The sequence below is a fragment of the Amphiprion ocellaris genome, chromosome 7 (assembly GCF_022539595.1).
Source record: "Amphiprion ocellaris isolate individual 3 ecotype Okinawa chromosome 7, ASM2253959v1, whole genome shotgun sequence".
Lineage (NCBI taxonomy): Eukaryota > Metazoa > Chordata > Actinopteri > Pomacentridae > Amphiprion > Amphiprion ocellaris.
Window position 1 is genome coordinate 16095668 of NC_072772.1, and position 26866 is coordinate 16122533.

At 40.3% G+C, this 26866-nt stretch overlaps 1 protein-coding gene across 1 annotated transcript; it reads left to right on the forward strand.

Moving 5' to 3' along the window:
• The first annotated feature begins 351 nt into the window (after window positions 1-351).
• blmh (bleomycin hydrolase) lies at window positions 352-26292 on the forward strand. Its single transcript, XM_023299009.3, has 12 exons — window positions 352-509; window positions 2556-2753; window positions 4766-4875; window positions 7035-7176; window positions 7395-7483; window positions 7595-7687; window positions 17667-17822; window positions 17918-18076; window positions 18194-18261; window positions 19139-19256; window positions 19536-19602; window positions 25991-26292. The coding sequence occupies exons 1-12, from the start codon at window positions 500-502 to the stop codon at window positions 26137-26139; spliced, it is 1359 nt and encodes a 452-aa protein (XP_023154777.1). The 5' UTR covers window positions 352-499; the 3' UTR covers window positions 26140-26292.
• Window positions 26293-26866: the final 574 nt, after the last annotated feature.

Sequence of the window (26866 nt, forward strand, 5' to 3'; positions counted from 1 at the left end):
CTTAACTTCCAGCTGTTCTTGTTTTAGTTAATCCATTTGTGTGTAAAATTGTAATGCTCTAAGTAATGTTTTTTTATTGTTTTACTAACTTTGCCTTTCAATATTTTATAAAGAGCCACATTTCAGTTCAATCTGCTTTGAATTTAAATAGACGCTTGAATGAATGAATGAATGACATGACACTCATATAAAAGAAAGAATGAAAGTCCCCATAGTGTACAGTAATGATTAAATTAATCAGGTTGTGTTGTGGTACAGCCTCCTGTCTCTCGGGGGTCGCCTGCCCTGCTGGGACACACGTTTGCGGGGTTTGATGGTGGGACTGGAGGGTCCTCGGCTACGTTCCTCGCAAACTCCGCCCAACCGCCACGTCAAACACCGACCGGGAGTCCATAAACGAGCGCACCCCGTGACCACACTGACTGTCGGTGAATGAGATAAACAAAGAGCCAGCGACTTTTCAGGACAACAGACAACGCTCCTCAAGCTCCTCGGGAACATGGAAACTGGTAAGTAGAGCGGCTTTCTGTCCCGTTTCAGCGGCGCTGCTTCGTGTCTCCGGCAGCATGAGTTCGGCAGATACAGAATGACAGCTGAGGGAGCTAACAGGCTAAGCTAGCAGTCATTGCGTTAGCACGCCAGCCTGTTAGCATGGCTTAGCCGCGGTTTTCTTCACTAGGTTGACAGTTCGTGCCGACAGATCGTGAGCATGGTACCAACATCCAAGCAGTACATACAGGAAGCTAACACAGCTTTAATTGTTGGTTGAAAACTGTTTCCAGCTACAGGAACTGGGCATGTTAGCCTGTGCAGCTAGCTAGATTGGATGGACTTGGAAAAGCAAGAACCTGTCAAACTCTTTAAAGTGACGGCGGTTTTCGTTAGGAAGCAAGGTTTTTTTTTTTTTTACCGTAAAAGAGAACGGTTTCATAACTCTTTCAGTAGGTTAAAGTTGGCTTTTTGCCAGCCACACCAGTTGGGTAAGATTGCTTCTTACCACTGGTTTTATAACTCTTCTACAGTAGTAGGCAAAGGTTCGGGCTTTGGTCGTATATGTAAGTCCTATTTTAACTGACTGTTCCCCGTTTAGACAGGTCCTTCCTACATTTAAAAGTTTTAGTTACAACAAGGACCTTCATAGAGTCATAATATGCTGACCTTTGTCCTGCGATTTTGCCAGCTACAATAGGTGCCTGCCAATCCTCCACTTTTAGGCTTCATTCCAGCTGTAGTTCAGCCCTTTGCACATGGAGCAGTGATGGGCGAAATAAAGTGCTTAGCTAATATAAACCCAGCTGTATAACCACCGATGTGTAAATATGCAAGTCACCCTAGCTGCCTGTGCTTGGCCCCTCTCCATAGAAAGCCACCCCTCACCATTCATACCCTCACTTGTTGAATAACAACCTGACCAGCCAAGTAACTGACCCTTTAGTTAACCTTTGTAGTATGCACTTTGCAGCACACACCCTTCCCTATGTTGTGTTTGAATGAGGTGCTGTCAATTTAAAGCTGTCGGCTAATTCCCTGTAACAGACTGAACCTTTGTCACTTACTCTTTCCCCTTCGTTGTCTATCCACACCCATCAGTGTCAAAGAAATTCTGCTGTTGCACCGTAAGGAAAACACGGTTATGTTGACACAGGACCCCATGCAGGCCAGCTCTCAAAATATTCTCTGCCTTAGGCTTGCTTCTGCTTTTTTTCCCCCTGATAACAAGAGCATGACACTTAATGAAGTTTGACACTGTCCTAATCTGCGACGGTCAGTGCATTTCAGCCCTGTGCGGATGGAAAATAACAGTACGCAGCTGAGACGGGTCGAACTCTAGGCAGCATGCATGACTAGGCAATGTCCCTCTCGATGTTTAATTGCTCTGCACTATTATTTGACGGAATCACAAACCACACACCAGTGCCAGTTTGATTCTGTCAAAGTGCACCCCTCCTTCTCCCATCCAGCAGGACTAGACAAGCTTTCCAGTGTGTTCTTCTCACAGATGGAGCCAGATGAGTGATACCAGCCAGCTCTGATCAGCCCTCGGCTCCCTCAGGCCTCTTATAGTACTACTAGAAAGCATTCTCGATTTTTGTCCATGTTTACTGCTACTGCCTCTCCGTTTTCCCAGTATGTTCGCCATTCTTTATCAGAGCTCTAATCGTAATTGTATTTAACGTCCTTGATAGGCTGCTATAAGCTCTGTGTGGCTGGTGGAAAAAGGGAAGCGCCAGACAGTTATAGCTTTTAATAAAGGATGTGCTGTTGGTTTATGACTATTGATCTGGTGTTTACAGGCATTATTGTGACATCTGAGTGTGTGAGTGCTCGTAAGTCGGATCCTAAATGGGAAGCATGCACGCTTTAAGTGCACAGATGAGTCAAGCGAACTGGGACTATAGGAAATCCCTCCTCTTCGATTTCAACATCTGTCTGCCGTGAAAGACTTCCTATTCCAAGTTAACTTTATTTGTGCTTGTGCTTCCTTCTTAATTTTTTTTTTGCAATTCATTTCTGTTTTGCCTTTTTATTATTCCCCTCTTCTTTCCCTTCTTCAGGTTTGAGTCAGGAGAAGGTAGCCGCCTTTCTTAAGCGGCTGAGGGCCGAGCCACGTTACCTGTTGGCCCAGAATGTGTCAACCTGCATCGACCCACTGGAGGTTTGTCTGCACCGACAGACTGTCCAGGATACTGTGCACATCTTCCAGCACTCTATCCCCACAGAGGGCAAACCCGTCACCAACCAGAAAAACTCAGGTAAGACAAAATGCAGCGCAGTTGCATTCATGATTACACACTGATTGGTTCCACTGGTTACACAAGGGCGACAAATTAAAGAAAACCCGAATAAATAACTTGTTAAACACAACTATTGCAGATTCTTCCATACAGGTGCACTGCGTTATACCAAGAAGCTAATAGCATCTTGATACACATTCTGATTCTGTATCAAGATGGGAGGAGGAAAAGATCTATTTGACTTTGAAAGAGAGTTCATTGTTGGGGCACAGATAACAGGAGCTTTAGTCACAAAGATGGCTTAACTTGCTAGTGGAGGAAGTGAATAATTTTGCAATAATAAATCTGCATTCAAATTTGACATGGATACACAGGACTGGAAATTGTAGTTGACTGTGCAGATTTGATGACTGTGATTCTATTTCTTTAGAGTGATATGTAAGGAAAAGGGAAGTGCAACTCTTCCTCAGGCGACTGAGAATGTCAGTGCAGGGTGTGATCACCCTGCCAGGAAGAACAGCTTATATACATTTACACAGACGAGGAAATTAAGAAAGTAGAGTTGCAGTATTTAAACCCCTTAACACAAAGATGAAAGCAGATTTCAATGTTTAGTGCTGCAGAAACCACAGGCACCGGTCTGCAAAGATGTGGAAACGGTCCGATGAGTCATCCTTCATCATGTTCCCCACAAGCAGGTGGATGATGTGTGGTGTTTACCAGTAGAACGGTACAGGCCTGGATGCTTGACCTCTTCAGTGAGGGGATTCAATGGCATCGTTATGCTGTGGTGGGCATTTTTTATGGCATGGTTTGTGCCTACTTGTAACCCTACAGTGGGGAATGACTGCAAGTCAGTACAAAGTTGTTCTTAATCATCACTCTTATCCTATTCTGATGAGAATGGTCTCTTTCAGGATGACATTGCCCCTATCCATAGGATGCAAGGGGTCACTGAATGCTTTGATTAGTTTGAAAATGATGTGAATCAGATGCTATGGTGTTCACAGTCACCAGATCTCAACCTAAGTGGACACCTGCGGGTAATAATGGACTGAAGGGTTAGACTGCCATCAACAAAACACTAAATGAGTGAATATCTTTTGGAAGAATGATGTTCTATCCCTCCAGGCCAGAATTACACAGCATTGGGGAATTATTGTCATTGTACACTACTGAACGTGTTCTGGCAGCATTTGGTGACCCAACACAACACTTCATGTTGGTCTTTCCTTTCATTTGTCACCCACCTGTATATAGACATTGTCTTAGCCCTTGGTTCTAGGTCTAGGTCTTTCATAATTCATTTTTTCACATCTTCTGTCATTGTTTATGATTTTTGGGTAACAGTTTTTGCAATGTGTTCTCATGAATTTATTGTGACATTTATAAATCAGATGATTGATATCAGTTAATAGAGAGATCTCAATTAAATCACCACTAGCCACTTCTTCATTCCCCCTGTACTAAACTCTGGGTGTAACGGTGCTGGGTTTGCTGTTCTAGGGACGTGTATTACAGTGCCTCCCAACAAGCTGGAGCAGCTGGAATAACTTATGTGTTGGTGGATATAGTGTGGGCCACAGAAGTCAGTCTTGTTTCAAAAATAGATTAAATGTCTCCAACAAATCTAGAGATGGTTGCACTTCAAGCATCTTGAAGACAGACCATGCCTACCACATTCTACAGCAGACTGTAGATGGGAAGCTGATAAATGCATTTATCCTCCCCCTCAGACAGCCATTGCCCAGAAAAAGACTCCAGAGACATGAAACCCTTTTTTTCCAAATGGGTCCATCCAACTCCCACATTAAGCTAAAAAACATCATCTAGCCTTGCAATACATCCACATGCATTTGTTGGCCTGATCATGGTGTCTATACAGTGATTATTTTCTAATATTCATTAGAGGGATCTAATGAGCCTACCAGCTTGAGGAGTGCTAATGAATATGTACACATGCCTGTTGCTTATACAGTCCTGTATTTAGCTTTTATTTACCTCAAAACCTGTCTTCTTTTTACCATTAGGGAGATGTTGGATCTTCTCGTGCCTCAACGTCATGCGACTTCCCTTCATGAAGAAGTTTAACATAGAGGAGTTTGAGTTTAGTCAGTCCTATCTCTTTTTCTGGGATAAGGTAAGAAATACAGTAAAAGCACAGACTTCATTCCTTTTGGACTCCTTTTTATTTGTTGTAGATACAATAGAGTTCAAAAGTTTGGAGTCACCCAGGCAGTTTCATGTTTTCTATGAAAACTCACACTTTTATTCATGTGCTAACATAATTACACAAGGGTTTTCTAATCATCAATTAGCCTTTTAACACCATTAGCTAACACAATGTAGCATTAGAACACAGGAGTGATGGTTGCTGGAAATGTTCCTCTGTACCCCTATGTAGATATTCCATTAAAAATCAGCCGTTTCCAGCTAGAATAGTCATTTACCACATTAGCAATGTCTAGACTATATTTGTGATTCATTTAATGTTATCTTCATTGGAAAAAAAAATGCTTTTCTTTCAAAAATAAGGCCAATTCTAAGTGACCCCAAACTTTTGAACGGTAGTGTATTTGCTTTTCTTACATTTTTTTAAGTCAGGAATTTTGTCACATTCTGGCAAATGGATGTTTTTGTTGTTTTGCAGTCAGGATGCTATGTGCGTGTGTGCGCCCGTGTGCATTAGTGCAGTATTATTATGCGGCACTCTACTACTATAAGGTCATTGTCCACCTAAAACCCCCTTTTGTGTGTAGGGGTCAGTGCTCTTCCAGGGCCGACGTCACAGTGACACCCCTCTAAATGTTTTTATGTCTCTTTCTCTCTCTGGTCTTCCCAGTGAAGATTTTTCCTGTTGAAAAGACATTTAAAAAGTGAATATGGTCATCAGTGAAAAGAGGTTCAAAATAGATTTTTTTTTTCCACAGGCTATTTTAAGATGTTGATTGAACGTTTAAACCCTGTTTCACAGGGATTTGCAACAGTGAACATTTTTATTCTCTAATGTGCAAATAGTAGCCTGCCATCATTTTAGAACCTATCGAACAAAAACAAAAATAGATTTTGCAGGGAAAACCAATAGCAGTGACAGGAATCATTCTCACAACCTTGATGTTAACTTGAATCTTAAGCTACCAAGCGAAACCGGTCCTGCAGACTAGAATACAGGGTGATATTGCTTATACTGGAAGGGCAGGTTTTGCCTTTGGATGTGTTGAGACTGTAACCTCTAAGCACTCATGCATTGGTGTTACAGCATGTAATGCTTGTTCTTATTTTACATTAATGTATTCAATGTTCCAGAAGCATTTTGTTAACAGCATAGGGCCTACATAGATCCATGTTGATAATGTTTTCAATGACACATTGATTACATTAATGTGATGTCTTTGTATAGATCATATCTCACCAGCCAAGGCAGTGTGACTTTAGAGAAATGCCTTTAAACTGAATATTGTATCTCTTTCCACCTACAAGTGGACAAATGATCTCAATCATGAATGTGCTCAAACAAATTAATTCTTGGAGACATGTTGATCTTGTAACTGCAGTTTAGCTAATTCGAAAGACATTTCGTAAACATTCACGCATTACCCAGCTTGAAATTGAAGCTAAAATCCTGGTTGGTGCTCACTGGGTTGCGTCTTTTTCTTTCATATGTTTAGACAGGTAGTGGTTCTGCCATGAATACACCTTTTCTTTGTGACAAGTGGAAGACGTTGGGACTTTCACTGTGTACAATATTAGTTCCAAACATGGAAAAAGGAAATGTTGTGCCCCAGGAATATCCTGCCCCTTCAGAGCCAGTTGGTTACATTATATCAGAGGTGTAGAGTTGCAAGTCTTGGAGCAAGTGTAAGTCAAATCTTAAGGCTTCCAAAAATTTGACCCCAGACCTCAAGTCACATCGTGAACGAATTACAAGCCTTCTGAACGTTGACCATTTAATAAATGACCACATGCTTTTACATGTTTTCCTTTCAAAACTCTGATAGTAATGTTCTGTTACAAAGCTGCAAATCTTATAAAGGTGTAAGTCTCATAATTGGTGGCTATATGAGACCTGCCTGGCACCGTCTTATTTAATCTTTTTAGTTTTTTGCAGGTAGAAACTGGATACCTAAATGTTTTTGTTTTCAAATCTCATGTAAAGGGAAGTGTTTTGTTTTTTGTTTTTTTTTAAGAGGGCTTTCATTTGCTCATTTTTATGCCTCAAGTCTAACTCCCATCTACAAGTCTGCATTACATGTTATGTTTCCTTACCATGTCTCTCTGTTGTGTTTTTATTTTCTACAGATAGAGCGCTGCTACTACTTTCTTCAGGCCTGTGTGGAGACGGCACAGAGGAAGGAGCCAGTGGACGGACGTCTAGTCCAGTTCCTTCTCTCCAATCCAACTAACGACGGAGGACAGTGGGACATGCTGGTCAACCTCATTGGTTAGTTCTCATCATGACACATAGTCAGAGTAACACAAAGTTCATGTTGATACTTGAGTAACCCGTGTAACTGTAAAAGTGTTTGGTTAATATTCCCCTTAAATGAAGATGATGTGATGTGTGCCTTCTGTAACACCAGAAAACACTGTTTCTGTGAGACACTAATCTTATTTGTCTGACTGGATTAAAAATGTTGTTTTAAAATGTCCTTTCTTCAGAAAAGTATGGCGTCATTCCAAAGAAATGCTTTCCAGAGTCACACAGCTCAGAGGCCTCACGCAGAATGAATGACATCCTCAACCATAAGGTTCATTTACACCTTTCTTTGAGTTTAAACTAATTCAATCAAGCTCATGTAAGCCTCTCATCAATTAGTCATGTGATTCAGGCTGTGCTGACTTTTGTTTTTTCCCTATAGCTGAGAGAATACTGCCTAAGACTGAGGAACATGGTGGCCAGTGATGCCACTAAAGCTGAACTTTCTGATGCTGTGGACTCCATGATAGAGGAGGTGAGACTGAAAGAGCACATACAGCTGTTTTTGGACACCACAGACTTTTTGAGGAACATAAGTTATGTTTGACTGTAGAAAGTATGCACAGAATTTTGTACCACATGGCAAGCCATTTGAACATATATTAGTTACAATCGATAGGCGTCGCTGATACCCGTAATTTATTTCTTCCTTGTCAAGTTGCGTATCTGTTCCAATTTGTCTAAGTGGGGTTTCTCATTACACTACAATTAATCTGCAGATATCCACATTTCACAGCGTGCATATCTGCAGCTGAATTATGACTAATTTTAATCCCATTTTCAGATAGTATAATTCAGTTTTGGCTTGTTGTAACTGCAGTTCAAGCGAGGTTTATTTCCCCTCAATTTAAGATATATTACATCGTCTTTTTTTTAGATTCAGTCACAATAGATTTAGCTTTATTGTAACTGCAGAGAGTGCTAAGACAGCACAATAAAATATGGATAAATGACAGCATACACGGTGGATATGAGATAAGAGGTATGCAGTATATACATAGTATGAAACGTGGTGTGTAGTCTCCTCAAAGTCAACATGCATGGGGGTGGGGTGGGTCAGTATTAGTGGACTAGGGGCTCTCACTGTGGACTTCTGTGAGGTGACAGCTGAGGGCAAGAAGTTGGCTGCAATCCTATATCCATGCTAGTATTCTATATAGTATACCAGAAAAGGATTTAGCATGTTCTGGTGCGCAGTACGTCAAATGTAGTTTGCCAAAAATACTAGGATGTCCCATTACATCAGGTCAGATTTCGAAATATGCAAGCCAGCAAGCTTTACCAGTCATTCTAACAGACATACACACATACATTGTGAGTGCAGCGGTTAAAGTTTAAGGTGCATTATTATGACGAAGTAGTATGTACCAATTATGTATACTGCTTTAAACAGTACGTACATATTTTAAGTTTAAAAAAAAAAAAAAAAAAAGTATGTGATTCAGACCGCAGCGGCTGCTCCTGACCGTGCTGTTGTGACTAGTCAAGGTGATGTTGCATATTCTGCCTGGTCAAAAAGTAATTACAGATATCTTCAATTAGAGGCACTACAGATATAATTACATCAAAAGCCATTTACTGCCATGTCAGAGCAACATGAAGCCAAATTTCTGAAGCCAAAGAGAAGCAAGTCTCATGAACAAAAGCTCGTTTAAACTCCTTGCTGAGAAGTTTCACATTTTCGTTGTGTTTACATTACAGCCAACACTGCTCTAATGCTTTGCTATGCTAATATCTAATAAGAAGCCTTGCATGAACAGCATCGTGGGCAACAATGGGACTAGTAATAACGACTTTTGACATTTCTAACAATGATTGCTTGCCGTAGTTTCTCTGGAATAGTTGCAGGTGCCAAAATGTCCCTCTTCAGAGTGTGGTACTTTCCAAAAGTTCAGGAACTATCAGGGCAGAGTTGCGGGGCTGAATGTTCAGACCTTTTGCCAAGTGGAGACATTTGGGGTCATTGCATTTTCAAATAAAAAGAGCTAATTAGTTGACGAATATTGCATCCACTGCAGTATAAAATGAGATGTGTGTATAGCTAGTTTAAGTACTAAGTTTTCAGTGACCACTGTTGTGTATAGATCACAAGTGTGGAGATTCCACACTGAAGAATCGCACTCAGCCAAAGCTGCAAGTAGTAGATTTACTGAGGGTGGAGCAGCTGTTTGTTTATCCTTGTCATCCACACAATTTCCTGTGCTATTTTATTTAGTTTAGTGCCCTATTTTAATGTGTTTGTTCGCCCATTTATTAGTTATTATGTTATAATGAAATTGCAATATCGACAGTATTTCAATTAATTTCTCATTTTCATCGTTGTGAGTCAGTGAGTATTTTTTTCTGGCTATTGGACAGTGAATGATGCTGATTGATCACAGACACACAGCTGCTACAACTATATACAGTCATTTACAAATTAAGTAAGCACTTTCATACCATGTTTGAAAGGTACGTGTAGCCAGACTCCTTACTGGGCTACTAGAAATAAAGCTTAATTTATTAATTATTTTCATAATAGTAATGCACTAAAGCAAAACTAATGCATGTAAAACACTTAATAGTTTTACATACAAGTGTTAGAGGAAGGATGGAGCTTCCAGTAAGGCTGCCAGCAGTGTTTCATCCATAATTGCTTAAATTTACAACAAGATAGGACTTCGTAGTTTGTCAGTGACGGCAGCCATGCAAACAGAAGTGTGGAGTTGAGATGTTTCTAGTTCAGTTCCTGTGTTTAGTTCCTGTGCTTCCATAGTTTTTGTCAGCTTACACTGCAATTTCTTTCCAAGCAGTGGACACACAATCACTAACACAATGCACATGTAACTCTTTAACAGATGTTCTCATTCATACTGCATCATAATGGTATTACAAACGTACATACAAAACATGATTGCTGAATTCAAATCTCATTTGGCAGCATGCTGGTCCTGGTTAAGTAGCACAATAGACTGATGGATATAGAGGTCTTCAGCCGATGCATTAAAGTGAGGGACTCAGATGGAAAGTTTAAGAGAAGCATGCTCTTGTTGTGAGCTGTCAGAAGAGAGTGTTGCAGAGGTTGGCCAATAATCCTTGAAGTGTGAAGACAATATGGATGTTGACTCCAAAAGATGTAGGCATCCAAAGAAAGTAAACACATGCTACCTCTTGTTACAAGTAACATTTATATGAGGAGCAGCTGGAAAAGTTTAGTGGAAAAGAGATAAGAAATAAGAGACCCTGTATCACTGCAATATGTGCTGCTTACACAATGTAATGATGATTATTCTTCGCACACACTGCTGACATGTTGAAATGACAGAAATGCTGGTTTTATTTATACCATTGTTCCATTTTTACCAGAAGAGGGAGCTGTCAAATAATATATAACTGAGATGAGCAACATCTAAAAGCAGCCTGCGTGTAATGCCTTTTAAAGTCAGGTTTAATCATTGAATAATTTTTTTAAAAGCTATGCTGATATGCTACAATTAAAACTGTCATTGTTAAGACATTTTAAAGAGATGCAGGAAATTGTAATGTAGCAGTGCTGTGTTTGATATGCACTTGACGTCCATTAAGTAAATGTCAAAATTCCATCTAAATAGGAGGGGTCATTTTTAAGCATTTTTTAAAAAAACATTAAATGTAATAAAAAGTCAAATAGTTTAACTTGTCATTTTATATGTGCATCATTTAGGATTTAATATCACATTGATGTAACTCAACATATGAGTGCTTTACCTGCACAAGTGGCTCCAGTGCAGCAGCATGCCAGCTGCCTATATTTTAAGCAATTCATTGTTGGCACATGTGGCACAGAGAGGAAACCGTGTAGTTGAATAAGCATTTGTTTAACCTCGGTGCATGTTCGGGTAACGGTGTCTTGCATAGAAAGCTTAAACAATTAAGAAGTCTACAACGGAACCTGAAAAATGCCTGCAGGCGCCTGCAAATACACAATAACGTTATTTTTAACAGTCTTTCATTCAATTTTTCCAATTATTTTTTCCGTTCTTTTTTGAAGGCAGCAAGCTTATCTTCTGTTTTGATTTTTTCTTTCTTTTTTTTCTCCATGTTACATGTCCAGCATACAAGTATGTGCCCATGTCATTTCTGAACTATGGTCTTTAAAGCAACAAATGAAAACAATCTCCTGCACACTGCTGCACATGTCACACTGTTAAAGATAACCATCTTGTTTATGGAACAGGCTAGCATGTGATGTTGGAAAGTGGAGACATATTCGCCTCCAAAACAAAAATACAAGGTATTCTGCTTTAACAGAAAGGAGTATATGTACATGTTAACAAACACATGCACAACGTGTATAACATGCATTTATTCTGCCAGTGAGATACAGCAATGTGCCCCACAGTGTATGTACTTGTAGGTGGTGCAGGTTGCGCTTTGTAGATGTGAAGCTTTTTTCAGGCTTCCTGTGTGTGTGTGTGTGTGAGGGGCCAGTCAATCAATCTCCCATTCAGACGACTGCACACAGCACAGGGTCTGGTTAAGCAGCCTTTGTTGTCAGCTATTAGGTCGTAGTGTGCTCCTCGCTGGTTGCTTGTTTAAACAGTCCCTCGTGTCTCAGTGCACCTCCATGGACGCACGGCCATCGCCACACACGCACACGTGACTTGTACATACGCAAACATACGTTGTGCAACAGTGAAGACTGCTCCCGCCACACTGCACGGCCGTGTTTGTTTGTCCACCTGGAAGTGGTTTGTTTTGCGGCGCACCATTCTGTCAGGCCAGTGGTGATGGAGCATTGGGTCATGTCAAAAGAACAACATAAGGGCGTAAAGAGAGCCAAATTGTTTGAGGATATTGTTGCAAGTGCAGTTTACCTGCAGCATTTCTAATAATTCAGTCATTAAGGTACACACAGCAATGCAAAAAAATTAATGATGTGTATTTTTTTCCAATTATCGAAATCACTAATTATATTGTTTCCATGTTTTTGATGCATTAGTAAGAGATGTCAAATTATGCTATATGTATAGATTGAACTTTTTTTAATGGAATTTTCAGAAATATGATCCTTTCGCTCTGACAGTAGATTATAATGTGTATTTAAAAGCCCATTTGTTATTTAGTTCATGTCAACCAAATTTGAATATGTCAGTCAGCATATGTATATATGAAATATTTGAAAAATAATACATTGGGATCAAGGTTATCATTAAATATATAAACTGTTTGTGTTGGAAGCATGGCACTTGTCTAACTTAGGCGGACTCTGCATGTTGTACTGTGAGAAATTGGAAAAATAAATGTTAGCATTATCAGCGGAAATTACCACAGCAGTTGTTGCATGATGTCTGTAAAAATGTAAATACTGTGTATTCCCTAAAGTTGATCAAGAGAAATGAAAGTATAGAGTGGAACTATGTTGGTAACCGCTTCTTTAACTTGAGGATCTGCATGCTGAATGTCTGAATAGCTAAATAACTATTCCACATAATTTAATAATGATGAACAAATGACCAATAAAACAGCTGAGGATGAAAATATTTTCATCCTCAAATGTCCCAGAACCCCTTTTAAATCATGCCATCAGATTAATCTAAATCATCATTTGAAAAGCCTGTTTGGTAGTATAAGTGAAAACACATTAGTGCTGGATTTGTTGTGAAATTATATGATATTTTTATTTGACTCTGGTACACTGGCTGTCAGCTGTGTGCTCCCAAACCATCAAGATGACAAGTCGTTCTGGTCTCAAGTTTGACTCGCCTCCAGCTCCAACAGCAGTGTTAGCATATTAGCTCTGTGAATTGTGATTGATCTGACACACTTCAGACGGCTGACTTCTTATTAACGACGCAGACATCTAATGACTGTCATTAGCTCATGGAGAAACAGGCAGCGCTTGTCAGTCAAGTGATGCATTTGCATGACGTTATGTCCTAGCATTGTAGCATTGCTTTGTTTTTGTTGTAGCCGAGCACTTTTGGGAACTGTTTGTGCAGATCGGGTTTACAAATAAATTGGTGATTTCACAGATCATGAACCGCATGTCCAAAACTGTGTTTGTGGATATGAGCGCCTTGTGTATTTGTAGGCTTACGTATGCTGGTTTTCTTGGACTCTTGCAAATGGGAAGCTAGTGTTTCCTCTACATGTTCACATGCGTTTGCATCTATGCGTGCACATGTGTTTCTCAGGATCAAAGTGCAGTGTCAGTCCTACTTTGGCGTGTGTGGAAGTGATCCTGTCCACCCCTCCCTACGTGGCGGCTGTGGCTGTGCCCTGGTCTTCATCATGCCAGCCCCACGCACGCTCCCATGACAGGCAACCGGGGTCAACGTCTCTGCTTCCACTTACTGTACCCCGGGTGCACTTGATTTAAATGAATCGCTTTGCGTCTCAAGAATCTATTGTTTCTGTTAACACTGGTCAGGCACATTCGCTCAAACCAAGCAGATAACATTTATCTGACAACCCTAGCGAAAAAGCTTAACCCACTTTAACATGCACCTGCAGTAACAGTGGGCAAACCGCTGCTGTGCGCCGCGACTGTTTGTCTTTAGAGATTGTTAGGAAGACAGTATCCATACGCTGCACCGAGGCAGAGACGATTAGTTTAACTTTCAAAGCCAGGCTTTCTCTTTCATGCTGTATTGAATGTGCGCCCATGCTCCTGTTCTATCACTTGTATGGACAAGTAGACGCCACTCATACGCACAAAAAAAAAAAAAAAGGCACAATCACTGGAAACTGTACATACACATGCGCTACTTCACACACATGAAACATACACAGATGGTATCCCTCACGCCACGATTGTAGCCTTTCCATGCTCCATTGCGTCATGGAATCAGAAACACCATGTGCAGCTCTGGTCTTGGCTCTGAACTCACAGAGTGATTCTTCAGACAAGTCTAATTTATGAGACGGCCATCAACTCACAGAGGAACCTTCTCGCTGTAGCTCACAGGCCCGGTGCTGCAGGGTCTTGGCTCGGTTGATTTGTTGCTCGATGCGGGTGGGTTCCTGCGTATGTGTCATTGTTAAGGGGCCGCAGGAATAGCCAGCACAGAGTGGTCCTCTTACATTTCTTGAATTTCTCTGCACAATTGGTAGAATTTAACAATGAGCACATGTGTTGCATGTTTACTAAACATGGAAGTTTAATCAAAACCTCACTCATTTTTATCTAAACTGTTTGCATGGTGTCATTTGCTTACACTCACAAGTCCAGCTTCTAGACAAAAGTTATAAATTCACTTCAGAGTAGCAGCAAGGCGCATGGTTTGCCTCAATTTGGCATCAGTTGAGTGAGAGCCAGTTTCAACCCCATAATTGTGCATCTTGAATGTCTGAGCCGCATGTTTAATTTGTACATCAGTACCATGATTTTTAAAAAGTCTTAAATTATTTGTATAAAAAGCCAAAATTAACTTGTGTATTTTCAAAGCAAAACATGATTCTCTGATTTTATTTTGACTTATATATACAAAAAAAATTACAAAATACAAAGAATGTTTACTCCACTCATTTAAAAAGAAACTGATCAAATTAAATTCAATATTCCGTTTCTGCCATAAAGTGTTTAATAATGTAATAAAATAATCACTCCGTGATGGGTATGCAAATTGTTCCAAGTGGGTGGTACACTCTTCACGAATATGACAGATAATAAATGCAAATGAAGTTGCATTTTCGGTTTTAGTCTGAGAAACTAAATCAATTAAGAGCTTACTGAAAACATCCTTTGCTAAGTTTGAGTTGGTGCTGCTTAGCAGCTTTGTAAGATTTTGATAACTTTTTACATTCCAGTAAATCAGTTTCAGGATTTCAATGGACTTTAAGTTATTTATAGTTATTTATAGAGCATATTTTACACAACAGACAGTGACACAAATGGCTTTAAAATACAGAAATAAGATTAATATTACATTTTCCAAAGACTGTACAGAATTATATGTACATATACTTGTCTCTTTTGTGCTTTACTGTTGGTGTAAACTGCCTGTAATGTGTTTTGCAGTGCTATCCTGCATTCAGTCAAGGTGCAATAAGCACCTTTTTCCCCATGTATTGCTTTTTGTGAAACATGTCGACAGCATAGAAGGCTGGAGTCTTGCCTAGCTCAAAGATGCATATATTTTCTTTTTCCATACTGTATATTGTAATATTTTGCCTCCTTAGTGTATGTGTTAGTCTCTCCAGGGGATTTGTTTGTTTGGGTCACATAAAACAAATAAACGTGCAGCGAAATGGCAGCCCAATCAACACTGGAGCGCATGTGCTATCAAACATTAGCCACAGTTAGCCTGAATAGCGTGCAGCAAGTCAGCTCATTGTTTATAGCAAGACATGCAAACTGGCCTGTCACAGAACTGAGACAGACATGGGGTGGACCCTCCGCTAGAGCCGGATGAGTCGAAGACAAAGCTGCATGTTAACCGACTCCATCATCATCCTTTACAACAGCTGGATCCTGAAACATATTAACAGTTCAGATGTTTAGAATAGTAAGATACGTATGACATGGCTGTTGAAGTTCCAAGCATGAGGCAAGTGCTGCAGATTTTAGGAATAATGCATGTTGGGTTAATGAAGGAGTTGACATTTAGTCTTGAGGTCTTAGGCTCAGATTATTGTAAATTCTAAGTTGAAAATGCAACTATAATGTATTTGTTGTCTCAAAATATTTACGAAAAATTAAATTCCAGCTTAGACTGGCAAATACATGTTGTGTAAATGTCAAATCACACACATTACATTGATATACGATTCGCAAATACATCCTAAAACAATTCAATATGTCTGTGGTGTTATTATTACTGTTTTGTCACCCCCCCGTATCTCCCTCACCCTTTCCCTGTCACTCCCTGTCTGTCACTGAGGCGACAGGTGTTTCAATATTGATCCTGCTCTGATGTCATTGGCTCTGTTTGTTCTCCGACTGAGGGCTCTTTCTGCCGGCCCAGCTTTTTCCTCACACCTAGTTTATTTGCCTTGCCCGCCGTGATGAGTGGGCCCAAGGCTGACCTGGCATTAAGGCTTACAGTATGTGTCGCGGCATCTGAAAGAAAAACTGTAAAGTGAGTGGAAAGGTTTAAAGTAACCAGGAAGAGCAGAGTTGTTATTGGAAGAAAGAGACAAGGGCAAGGTCAAGAGGTAGTCGAGGCGTCTTGTAAAGGTACTGAGGGGCATCTGGGCAAACACAGACGAGACAAGGGGATGGACACCTCAGCATGTCATCCTGCCCGCAAGGCAGTCTAAACAAAGTAGCTGAACAAGGTTAGCTTGGAGATGGCGGTGAAAGGGGTTGAACAGATGCTTTTGTTGACTCAGCTCATGTGTGTATTTTTGTGTATGTCTGCTCTTTTGTGACTTTACGCTTTTCTGTAATGAAGAAGGAGGTTGTTTGTTTGAGTATGCCAGGCCTGAATTTATGCATTTTTTTTTTGGTGTGTTTGTCTCTGTGCGAGCATTGCTGGGGTGAGAATAGAACGCTTAGTGAGCTCAATGTCTACTTAACCAAAAGCAAGAATGTCATCTTTATGTAGGGGGAATTTAATATGTGTTGACTAAGCATGAGAAACTGCTGCCATGGCTGCTACATTTCTCTGGGCCTGGCCAAAAATAATCCCCCCTTCAGCTCTATATTCAGCTAGACAGAAGGTTAATTTCTCTGGATATCAGCAGAAATAGTCAATAAAAATTCAGCGTGAAAGTCTATTGGAAATTTGTCCTTTCTGACATCCAGAGTCGAAGCGGTGAGAGTGATGTATTACCATTCATCGGTGCAATCAGAACAGAGCTCACTATGCTGTCGATCCGTTGTACACGTGCGTCTGCTTTTCGTTAAACCAATATATCACCGTCTAGTTGCTCTTCTTTTATCTGCCACCAACAATAATCTGCGCTGCATTTGAATTTCTCAATCCCTTCTTATTTGATAGGAAAAACATGTGGAGAGTCCCGGGAGAGGAGGGCTGAGGATGGGAGAAGTGAAAAGCAAAAGGGGGGAAATTCCAGAGATAACTATATCAGAGGTTTGAAAGGCCAGATTGACAGACAGCCCAGTCCAAACAACCCGATTTAGCCCACAGGAACTCAGTCTGAACTTCTGCGCTGCAGGAAGACACACATGGCGGAGGGAGGGAAAGGATGTGCGGTGCAAATGGTGGGATAAGGAAAGATGGAGGGGAGGGGAGCACTGTAGAGGGGAAAATATATGGAAAATTGAGAGAACTCCACATACTGATGAATGAGTGCATGCAAGGACAGATATGGAGGTGGAGGGGTTAGATAAGTGCATGTCGCGAAAATATAAAAAAAACAACAGACAAATACAAATATTAACCAGAACTGGTAGGACTTCTGTTGAGTTTTTGACTGCCAGTGAGCGCTAAATATGAATTGAACATGGGTTTGTGTACCTTTAGAGCCAGATTTTTAATGTTTGGGTGCAGTTTTGTAAAGACCTTGACCGTCTTTTTGCTCTGCAGGTGTTCCGGGTGGCCAGCGTTTGTCTAGGCAGCCCTCCTGAGACCATCTGTTGGGAGTACAGGGACAAGGACAAGAACTTCCATCGCATGGGACCTGTCACCCCCCAGGAATTCTACAGGGAGCATGTCAAACCCCTATACAACATTCAGGACAAAGTAAGTGCCCACTTAGACACAGTAAATAAGCCGTATCATCTACTACCAACTTCCCGAACAGTCTCTGAGCTTGTATGGTAACTCCTGATCCTTAGGTCTGCCTTGTAAATGACCCACGGCCCCAGAACCCTTATGGGAAGCTGTACAGTGTGGAGTTCCTGGGTAACATGGTTGGAGGTCGCAGCACTCTGTACAACAACCAGCCCATACAGCTGCTGAAAAAGGCTGCAGCTGAGTCCATCAAAGAGGGAGAGGTAGGTCAGGACAAACGGGCATGAAGAAGTGGGTGTGTTCGCTTTAGCCTCGTTTGAATGTGTGAAATTGATCATCGTGAGCATGACTAATGTTTTTCTCTCTCCCACCCCTCTTAGGCAGTGTGGTTTGGTTGCGATGTTGGGAAGCATTTCCACGGCAAGCTGGGCATTAACGACATGAATGTGTGAGTATATTTCAGTGTGCTGTAAGTAACTGAAATGAGGGAATTATGTGCTTAAGAGGCTAGAACTTTTTGTTATTTCTGTTGGAGTTGTGCATTTAAAAAAAGATAAACTGGAGTACAGTTTTGGACAAGAAGAGGACTGTGGATTTTGTCCTCCATCACTTACATTTTAAGTGCATTAGGAATGGATAGGAGGAGTGATTACAGCAAGCCAAACTTTTATTAATGTACATACTGACAACTGAGTGTTGTGTTAGGACAGATGTAAAAAAAACTGTACATCTTTCCTTTTAAAGAAAAGATCAAATTTATCTGTGCCAAATCCTTGTATGAGCAGCTTTTTATCAGGTGTCAGTCTCTCTACAGAGGAAAAGTAGCTTGTTTTTCCGCAGCGTCTGTGTCTGAGTTTCTGGCGCCAGGCTTAAATTTGCCCGCTGAACCAAACCAGAATGGTGCCGAATGTCTGGTATCATCTCTGCTGAAACTCATCTTTCAGACAGATTGTTTCTTGTGTCAGTAGATTATAACTGCAATGAGGCTGGGGCTTAATATAGCCTCATTTCTGCAGCCATGCTCAAGATAGAAATGAAAAGGTGAACTGTCTTTTAACCCTAGCAAAACCCCAGACTTATCAAGGCAGTGCATTTGGCTTTTTATGGTCATCACATCTCTTCTCCTGCCTCTATTAAAAATAGATTTGAGGATTGCTGGATTATAACACAGATAGTTATCCGTGGGGTTATCAAATCTTTGCCCTTTCTCTTTACATGAGTGTATAGGTGGAATCGTGGGGGTTTTCAACTTCTTTTGTCAGCAGAGGAGGGTGTGTAAACTTTGATTTATTTTTTTTTGTCTGGTTCTGTTTGTGGACATGCAGGTTCAACCATGAGCTCGTGTTCGGAGTTTCAGTGAAGAACCTTTCAAAGGCAGAGAGGCTGATATACGGTGACTCCCTCATGACCCACGCTATGATCCTCACCGCTGTCACAGACAAGGTACGCTCACACAAACATGCACCACAGGTATATAACTGTTTAGCAAGCTCATGTATACATGCAGCACATATACAAACTGACCAAGAGAGATACACACATTCAGAGTTTCCCAGGGTTTTTTGCATGAAAGTCCTGCTGTGTGTTTACACTGCTTTAATCCGCTGCAGTTTTTCATAGTGCTGTCAATTTCCCCCTTTGTAAGTAACCCCAGCTGTCAGGACACTTTCTTTCCTCTCGCCTCCGATTCTCACTCTTATCTCCCCATCGTCTCCCTCTCAGGATGGGAAAGAAGGCTACGAGAAGTGGAGGGTGGAAAACTCCTGGGGCGATGACCGTGGGAACAAAGGTAACACAAAACACCACTCGTATTTTCAGTCCTTATCTTGAGCGTGTTATTTATTTCTTTCCTTTCTATTTAACCCGACATGAAGCACCACAAAACTGTGTTTAAGCAGTTGCCATGTCACAGTAAAATAGGCTGATTTGTTTAATATGTTACAGATTGTTCGCTGGTAACCTCTAAAATAGCTGCTTTCACCTGGATGTCTTGAATTCATTTACAGATGCTATCCTTCCAACAAAGCCATCTGGTCTGGTTATAAACCATCATTTTCATGTTTGTATCAGTCGAATTGAGAACAGGATTACACACAGAGGTTCCCCTGTGTTTCTGCTTTATGAACTTGTAATTGGCTGTGTCCTGTTTCATAAAGACTCGGGGACACACAGGCACAGCGGACTTTCTAGTGTTCTTTTTGCTCATACTTCTTTTTTTTAAACTCAGTGCCTCTGGGTACAGTCACAGTTACTGAATGAACTCATCCTTCAGACACAAAAGTAGCTGCAGATCACACAGATTACTCCAAAAATGTCTTTCTACCATCACATTTTCTCTCAAAACTGTCGGCAAACAATTGCTCTTTTGTGTTGCGGTTTCTGCAATTTTGGCAGAGGAGGTAAATAAAATTGGATGGAGCAACGCAGCAAAAATGCGACTGTAGCATCTTTCATTTTTGACTCAGTAATGTGAAGACTGTTCTGCTGTGCAGATTCATGGGTCAGATGTGAACAGTTAATCATGATGGGGAAAAATTGCACATGTTAGCTCTAATAATAAGAATAATATTCTTTACAGCACCTTTCTAAGTAAGTTAGAATGTGCTACACAAAGCAGACATGAAAATACAGGGTATAAGACCAAGCAAAACAGAAACACCCAGCATATAAATGAAAAAAATAAAATACACACAATACTAAGGATAAAAAAAATCATGCAGAGTGTACATAGTAATATGTATGAATGAATGATATATGAAAGTATGTAGTAGAGTTGTGAAAGAATACCATGATATTGTCAGTCTAAGATCCTCAGGGAGGGAATTCCTTCAGGGCTCCTGCAAGCATATCCTCTAATTACAACAGTTCTATTAGAAGAAATTGATGCTGCTGTTAAACATCTTTGTTTTAGTTCTTCTGTGTCTGGGTCTTTGTAGATTATAACGATATGGCGCAGCGCTTACGGTTACAAATGTTCTACACTGGCAAGGCAAGTTTATTGAAGAGCATATTTTTATACAAAAGTGATTTAGACGTTTTTGAAAATGACAAAAAAAAAAAAAAAAACACTAAAATGCTAATTAATAGAATATAGACCTAAAAGGAGAAAGTTAAAAACAGAGACATAAATACAGGAACTTGAGAGGTCGAGAGGTTTCATTGGGTAAAATCTAGTCAGAGATGTATTTTGGTCCTACGCTGTTGAGAGATTTCATAACAGCTTTAAACTCTCTAACACACTGACGCCCTTTGGAGAGTAGGAACTTTTGAACTTGACAGTTACTTTTTAGTGGTCACTTGTTGGTTTTTTTTTCCTTTTTTTTTTTTTTTTTTTAACCACAAATTCAAAATGAATTTAACGACCTAAGTCACTCTTGCGTGAACTACCAGTAAGACATTTTGATGCGTTAGGGGAAAAAATGTAAAATGTTTGTCATTAAGTAAGTAAGGTTGCCCCTCACAACACAGCAGGTTCTCTGCACCGCTGAACCAGACTACTGTTGTTATTTCCCTCTTTCCTTTCATCATTGTTTCTCATCTTCCTCTGACCCTCGCTGCCTCTCCTCTCCATCTCTGAGCTCGACATTCCACTGCAAATTATAGGAGAGTATTTCAGGTCAGTCATGCATCGTCTGGCAACTCGCGCACACACATACAATGCAAGATATACACACGAGAGGAACACACAGACTCACAATATTTGCTTGAACCCACAAACCTTAGTGACTGTTGGGAAAACATGTGAAAACCCCTCAGTCAAATCAAATGTATTTCACGCATATCTTATTCTATAAACACCAGCGGATGGGGGGAAGGCTAGGGCCCCCAGCCCGTCTGAAGCCAAATTAATAAAGTTTTTGAGAACAAAAGTTTGAGAAGTGGAGTTCACTTGGGAATCCGAGGGTTTTGTTTGTTTGACAAAAGCTGAAGGGGGAAAAACGAGGCAGAAGCAGTGAAAAGGAGAGGAGAGTAAGCAGGAGAGAGGAGAGAGATGAAGCTCAAACAAAGATGTTCCAAGGGTAGAATCGGTTAGAAAGAAGTAAAAACAAAGATGAATATCTGTAAAGATGATTTTGGAAAATTGACAAAGAAGAAGCTGAAGATTAGTGGTAGAAAGAAGGAGCAGAGAGAGAAAGTGAAGTGTGTTTATAAGGTTTGCGAAGACTTAATGGCTCCCTTTAGACCCTTTAATTTTTTTCCTGACCTTGAAGAGTTTCTCGTGAGAGGTTTAACTTTCTGTTTCCCCCGTCTTTAAGCCCTCTCTGAGGTGCTGTTATGGCTCTGCTCACTCCACAACTCATACTTTTATGCATTTTAAGACAAACGTTTGGCAACACGCTCTGAGGTTTTTATTTTCGATTTGAGAGGACATTGGCCTGAAGGTGACTCCTTAACATTTGTCATGATTTGTGTTTGAGCCCTTCAATAGTTTGACAAGGAGAGATGGTGACTTAATATTTACCTACCAGTGTGATTCTATTAAGTAAATGCAAGAAGATGATATGTAAGGACTTTGGTATAGATCCTTCAGTAGCTTTTAAGTGTGCTTTAAATTCATCCTCGTTATTTTTACCCAAACTGTAATCAAATTCTTTACCTCCTTTAAAGGTGCCCTTTGATTTCCTGAGAAGTAGGCTGTGAAGTGTCAAAATTATTTCACAGATGCCTCTAATCATAGACGCAGCCAACCTCCTCTTAAGTCTTAATTATATGCAGGAGTTCCAAGTCTGGACCCAGCTTCTTATTTTTTCAGGTGGAAATACATCAAAGCACAAAAATTTACCACAATCGTAAAACCTTTTTTTTTGTTTGTTTTTTTTTACTGTTGATTAAAGCTGCACTTGGCAGAAACCACATATACCCCATATACACAAGATAATCGAGCCAAAAGTCAACATTCATTCATGGCTTCGCTCAGGATTCAAACCTCACTTTCCCAAACAAAAGTCCTGCATCTCACCCATTGTGCCACCACATCTTGGTCTTACTACAAACTTTGTTGGTATTTATACTATCTGCTGTGTTTAAAAAGACTTGTGATTGTCCAAAATGTCCCATCATGGGCTGGATGTTCTACAGCCTGAGAACAGAGGATGAGGTGCAGAGGTTTGCTGAAAATGCAGTAAGGAATTTTGGCCTATTAATGGCAAAAATATACTGCTTATCCCATACTGCTTTAATTTTTATAGTCTTGTATTTTCATCTTCATGCCAAGCTTTGCATAGTGTAAATTTATGGACAAGTGCTAGCAAAACTATAAAGGTTTCCATTAGCAACAACAATAATGATAACATTGGTCTTTATTGTTTTTTAGAAAATAATAGCGTGCTAGAACGCTAAAATAAGATGGCAACCATTGTAAAAAATAAATCTATTTTAAATTGGCATGCTATCAGTGTTAGCTTATTAGCATGCTGATGTTAGCATTTAGTTCAATACACCACTTTACCTGACAGATCAACTAGCATAGCTGATGCATTAGTCTTGGGCTGCATTTCCAAATTGAATACTTTGTTCTTTTACTTTAGGCGTGTACTATCGTGGCCTTTACAAAGTATGCACTGTTTCATGAAGTGTACATACAATTGTGACCTCCTGCTGCATCATAATGTTGCGTTTTCCACATAGAGTACCGTTCAAAAGCTTGGAGTCACCCAGACAATTTCATGCTTTCCATGAAAACTCACACTTTTATTCATGTGCTGACATAATTGCACAAGGGTTTTCTAATCATCTATTAGCCTTTCAACACCATTAGCTAACACAATGTAGCATTAGAACACAGGAATGATGGTTGCTGGAAATGGGCCTCTGTACCCCTATGTAGATATTCCATCAACAATGTCTAGACTGCATTTCTGATTAATTTAATGTTGTCTTCATTGATACTTTTGAACGGTAGTGTATATCCATCACAATCTGTAGTGCAAAATGAGCTGCTGTCTGCTTGTGTACTCTCAGCGGCTCAACTTGTACTCATGCAAGATACCATGACATATGTTGTGTACCTGCACAGAGGATTGTGGGTCAGAATGGTGAGGAAAGCAGGCTGGCTTGCATACTGCAAAATCTCACTGGTTGTGGTTGGACATTTTGGTATTTCTCGCAGTCTATTTGGATATTGGGACGCACCACAAGTCTTGTTGCTATACATTTAACTGTTGCATTCGGTTTGAATTTGGAGAATGACAAAAAGGTTTGTTGGTACGTCCAAATCACTCTCTTCTCTAATCTCTCTAGTAAATGTAGGTGTCTTTGTGCATCTGTCTATTCTTAATTTTTCTTGACAACCATTCATCTGATCTACTCGACACTTACCACTAGTGTGGAGTTGGAAGTGATTCTCCTGAGCGGTTCTCGTATTTTAACTGAACATTTTCTGTTCGGATTCCACAATGGTATCCTCAGTGGGCCTTTGACTGCTTGTTTTGACAAAATTTATATGAAAAGCATGTTTTCTCTTGGCGAGTGACAGTCCTGTGTCGTTGTGAATTGCAGCTTTAGGTTTAAATGCAAGATGGCAGCTTTGCACTTTTTTTTAGGTTACACTGCATCAGTCTGTTCTGAGACAGGACAGTCAGCCTAACCCAAAAACCAAATAACACCCAACATTATCACACACACACACGCACACATACACACAATGCCACCCAACACGCAGGTTCCAGGAAGCTCACATCAACACACACATGGATACCACAGTGAGAACCAGGCAACATGCCATCTAAGATTTGCGTACTTGGAAGAACACAGATATGCAACACACACGCCATCCCAATACATTGTTTTGAACTGTGGCACGTTGTTGCGGTTACCCTGACGTCTTTGATAAGTCAGCTTGACAGTGGGAGAGAAGACCTCGTTTGCTCAGCTCTGAACACACGAAAAGGGTGAAAGAAGAGTTGGAGCAAAAGGTGGTATTATGGAAAAAGAAGAATAAAATTGCATGAATTCCAGTTCTAATTAATCTTCCCATGTGGGTCAGTTCAGTGCTAGGTTCGAGCTGGTTTCATATAGCTTTCAGTCGTTATTTATGTGGAGGACACACGCCCAGACATCTTTCATTTTAATTAATCATTTCAGGATGGGGCTGGATTCCCGTCCAAAAAGGGATCATGCTATCCCAACATCCCCTTCCGTCAATCTAAGTTCACGGTGCTTTCATAACCCCAACAGATTTGGCCTTGTGTGACTACAGGGGAAAAAAAAAGAGACCGACATTGTTTAGTTTTATCAGGGTGGGCGTGCAGAGCCGATGGCACGAGTGTTGAATGCAAACCGCACTAAAGGGTGAGGCAGAGTGAAAAAATAGTTTAGTAGTAAAGAGAACTTAAAAGCAATGAAAGGTGTGACAGTCTGTGTACTTTCCCTCTGCTCCTTCCTTTCAATAAAAGAGGAGAAACAATCATCTGTCATTAATTAAAATGATAATTAGTGACATAATGTGTTCTAAATTAAATCCAAGGAGGCATTTGCGATGGAAATGTTGTGTAATGTTCTATAAAACATCCATGCCAAAAGACCTCCTTCGAGAAATGCTTTTATTTTTCTTTTACCCACATTAATGTGTCCGTGTGGTGCTTTATATTTGCGAGAAAACGTCATGAAGATAATAAGCCATTATCGCCGTAGCTGAGCATTTCCATTTTGAAACCGCAGTGTACCACGATGGCTTAACTACTCCAATATTACAACGTGCTATTGTGTCGCACACGGTATATTTACCATGTGTGAGTAGTGAAGGTGAGCTGATGTGCTTTAGCTAGATTTTATTAAAAAGAACTTTTTTGCCACCTTGTCTTGTGTTCCTACATAATAAATTGCCAAGAAGATTTTGGAACACCCACAGAATTTGTATTTTCAACCTATAAAGCAATCAGTAATCCAGGAATTTATTTAACTTTAATTTTACCATTTGCTGTAATTTTTGTCTGTGACATGTCAGATTTACCCAAAATCAGTCATAAAAGCTTCTCATCACCCAGCATGGAACTATTTTATTGAAATCAAACACTCAAACCACCAAATCTGTCTAATGCTTGACTTTAATTTGATTGACATTTGCTTGTTTACAGAACCCCAGTGTTCTGCTGAGCTCTAACATCAAATTGGGAATTTTGTTCTTCCAGATTTTAGCAGCTGAATGTTTTGTTGGTTTTGTTTTTTTGTCTCTGTAGGTTACCTCATCATGACGGATGATTGGTTCTCTGAGTATGTGTACGAGGTGGTGGTAGACAAGAGGTTCCTTCCCCCTGATGTCCTGGAGGTGATGCAACAGGAGCCCATTGTACTTCCTGCCTGGGACCCAATGGGATCCCTGGCATAACTACAGAAATCCAGGTTTTAGCCCCAGCCTCTGGTCTATTTGACTCCGCCCTATTCCTCGGCTGCTTTTACCTCTCCAATATCTCCCTGACACCTCCTTCCAAAACAGCCTGTTCTTCTAGAAAAATAATAAAGATTTTGTTTTTTTACTGGACTGCCATTGTCTTTTGTCTGTCTTTATTTCCCTCTTAGACTGGAGGTTTACAGTGGTGGAAAAAAGTTTTTGGACACCCCATGCATTTGTGAAATATTGCATTAAGCATCACTCTTAGGTCTTCAAGTACAATTTCATTTGGTACAGTCACAGCCAAAATACTAAACAAATCCTAAATAACCCATTAAAACTTAAAATTGATTGGTTCCATAAAAATACAGAAGAAAGTATTGGGTCATTTAGGTGCCAGTGATCTACTAATGAAGGTAGTGCTTTTTATTAAAAGAAACTATTTTTGTTGCTGTGCTTCATGTCTATATAAAGCCAGCATGTTTGAAAGTTCTTCAGAGACAAAAACGGCTAAAACAAGGAACCTAATGCAGGAAACACGTCTAATGATACAGATTCTCAGCCAGGAAGGGTACAGCTGCCGCCAGATAGCCAGGAAATGCAGATGCAGTCCTTTTGTAGTTGAAAACACTCTGCAGAAATACAGAAGAACCAACAGCTTGGAAGACAAACCAAGATCTGGGTGTCCAAAGGTTTCTTCAGCAAGAAATGACCGCATCCTGAT

Bases quoted from the DNA above. Each gene is read 5' to 3' on its own strand.
- blmh (XM_023299009.3), top strand. The intron at 4,876-7,034 runs GTAAGAAATACA...TATTTTCTACAG, and splicing joins ATCTCTTTTTCTGGGATAAG to ATAGAGCGCTGCTACTACTT. The intron at 18,262-19,138 runs GTGAGTATATTT...GTGGACATGCAG, and splicing joins GGCATTAACGACATGAATGT to GTTCAACCATGAGCTCGTGT.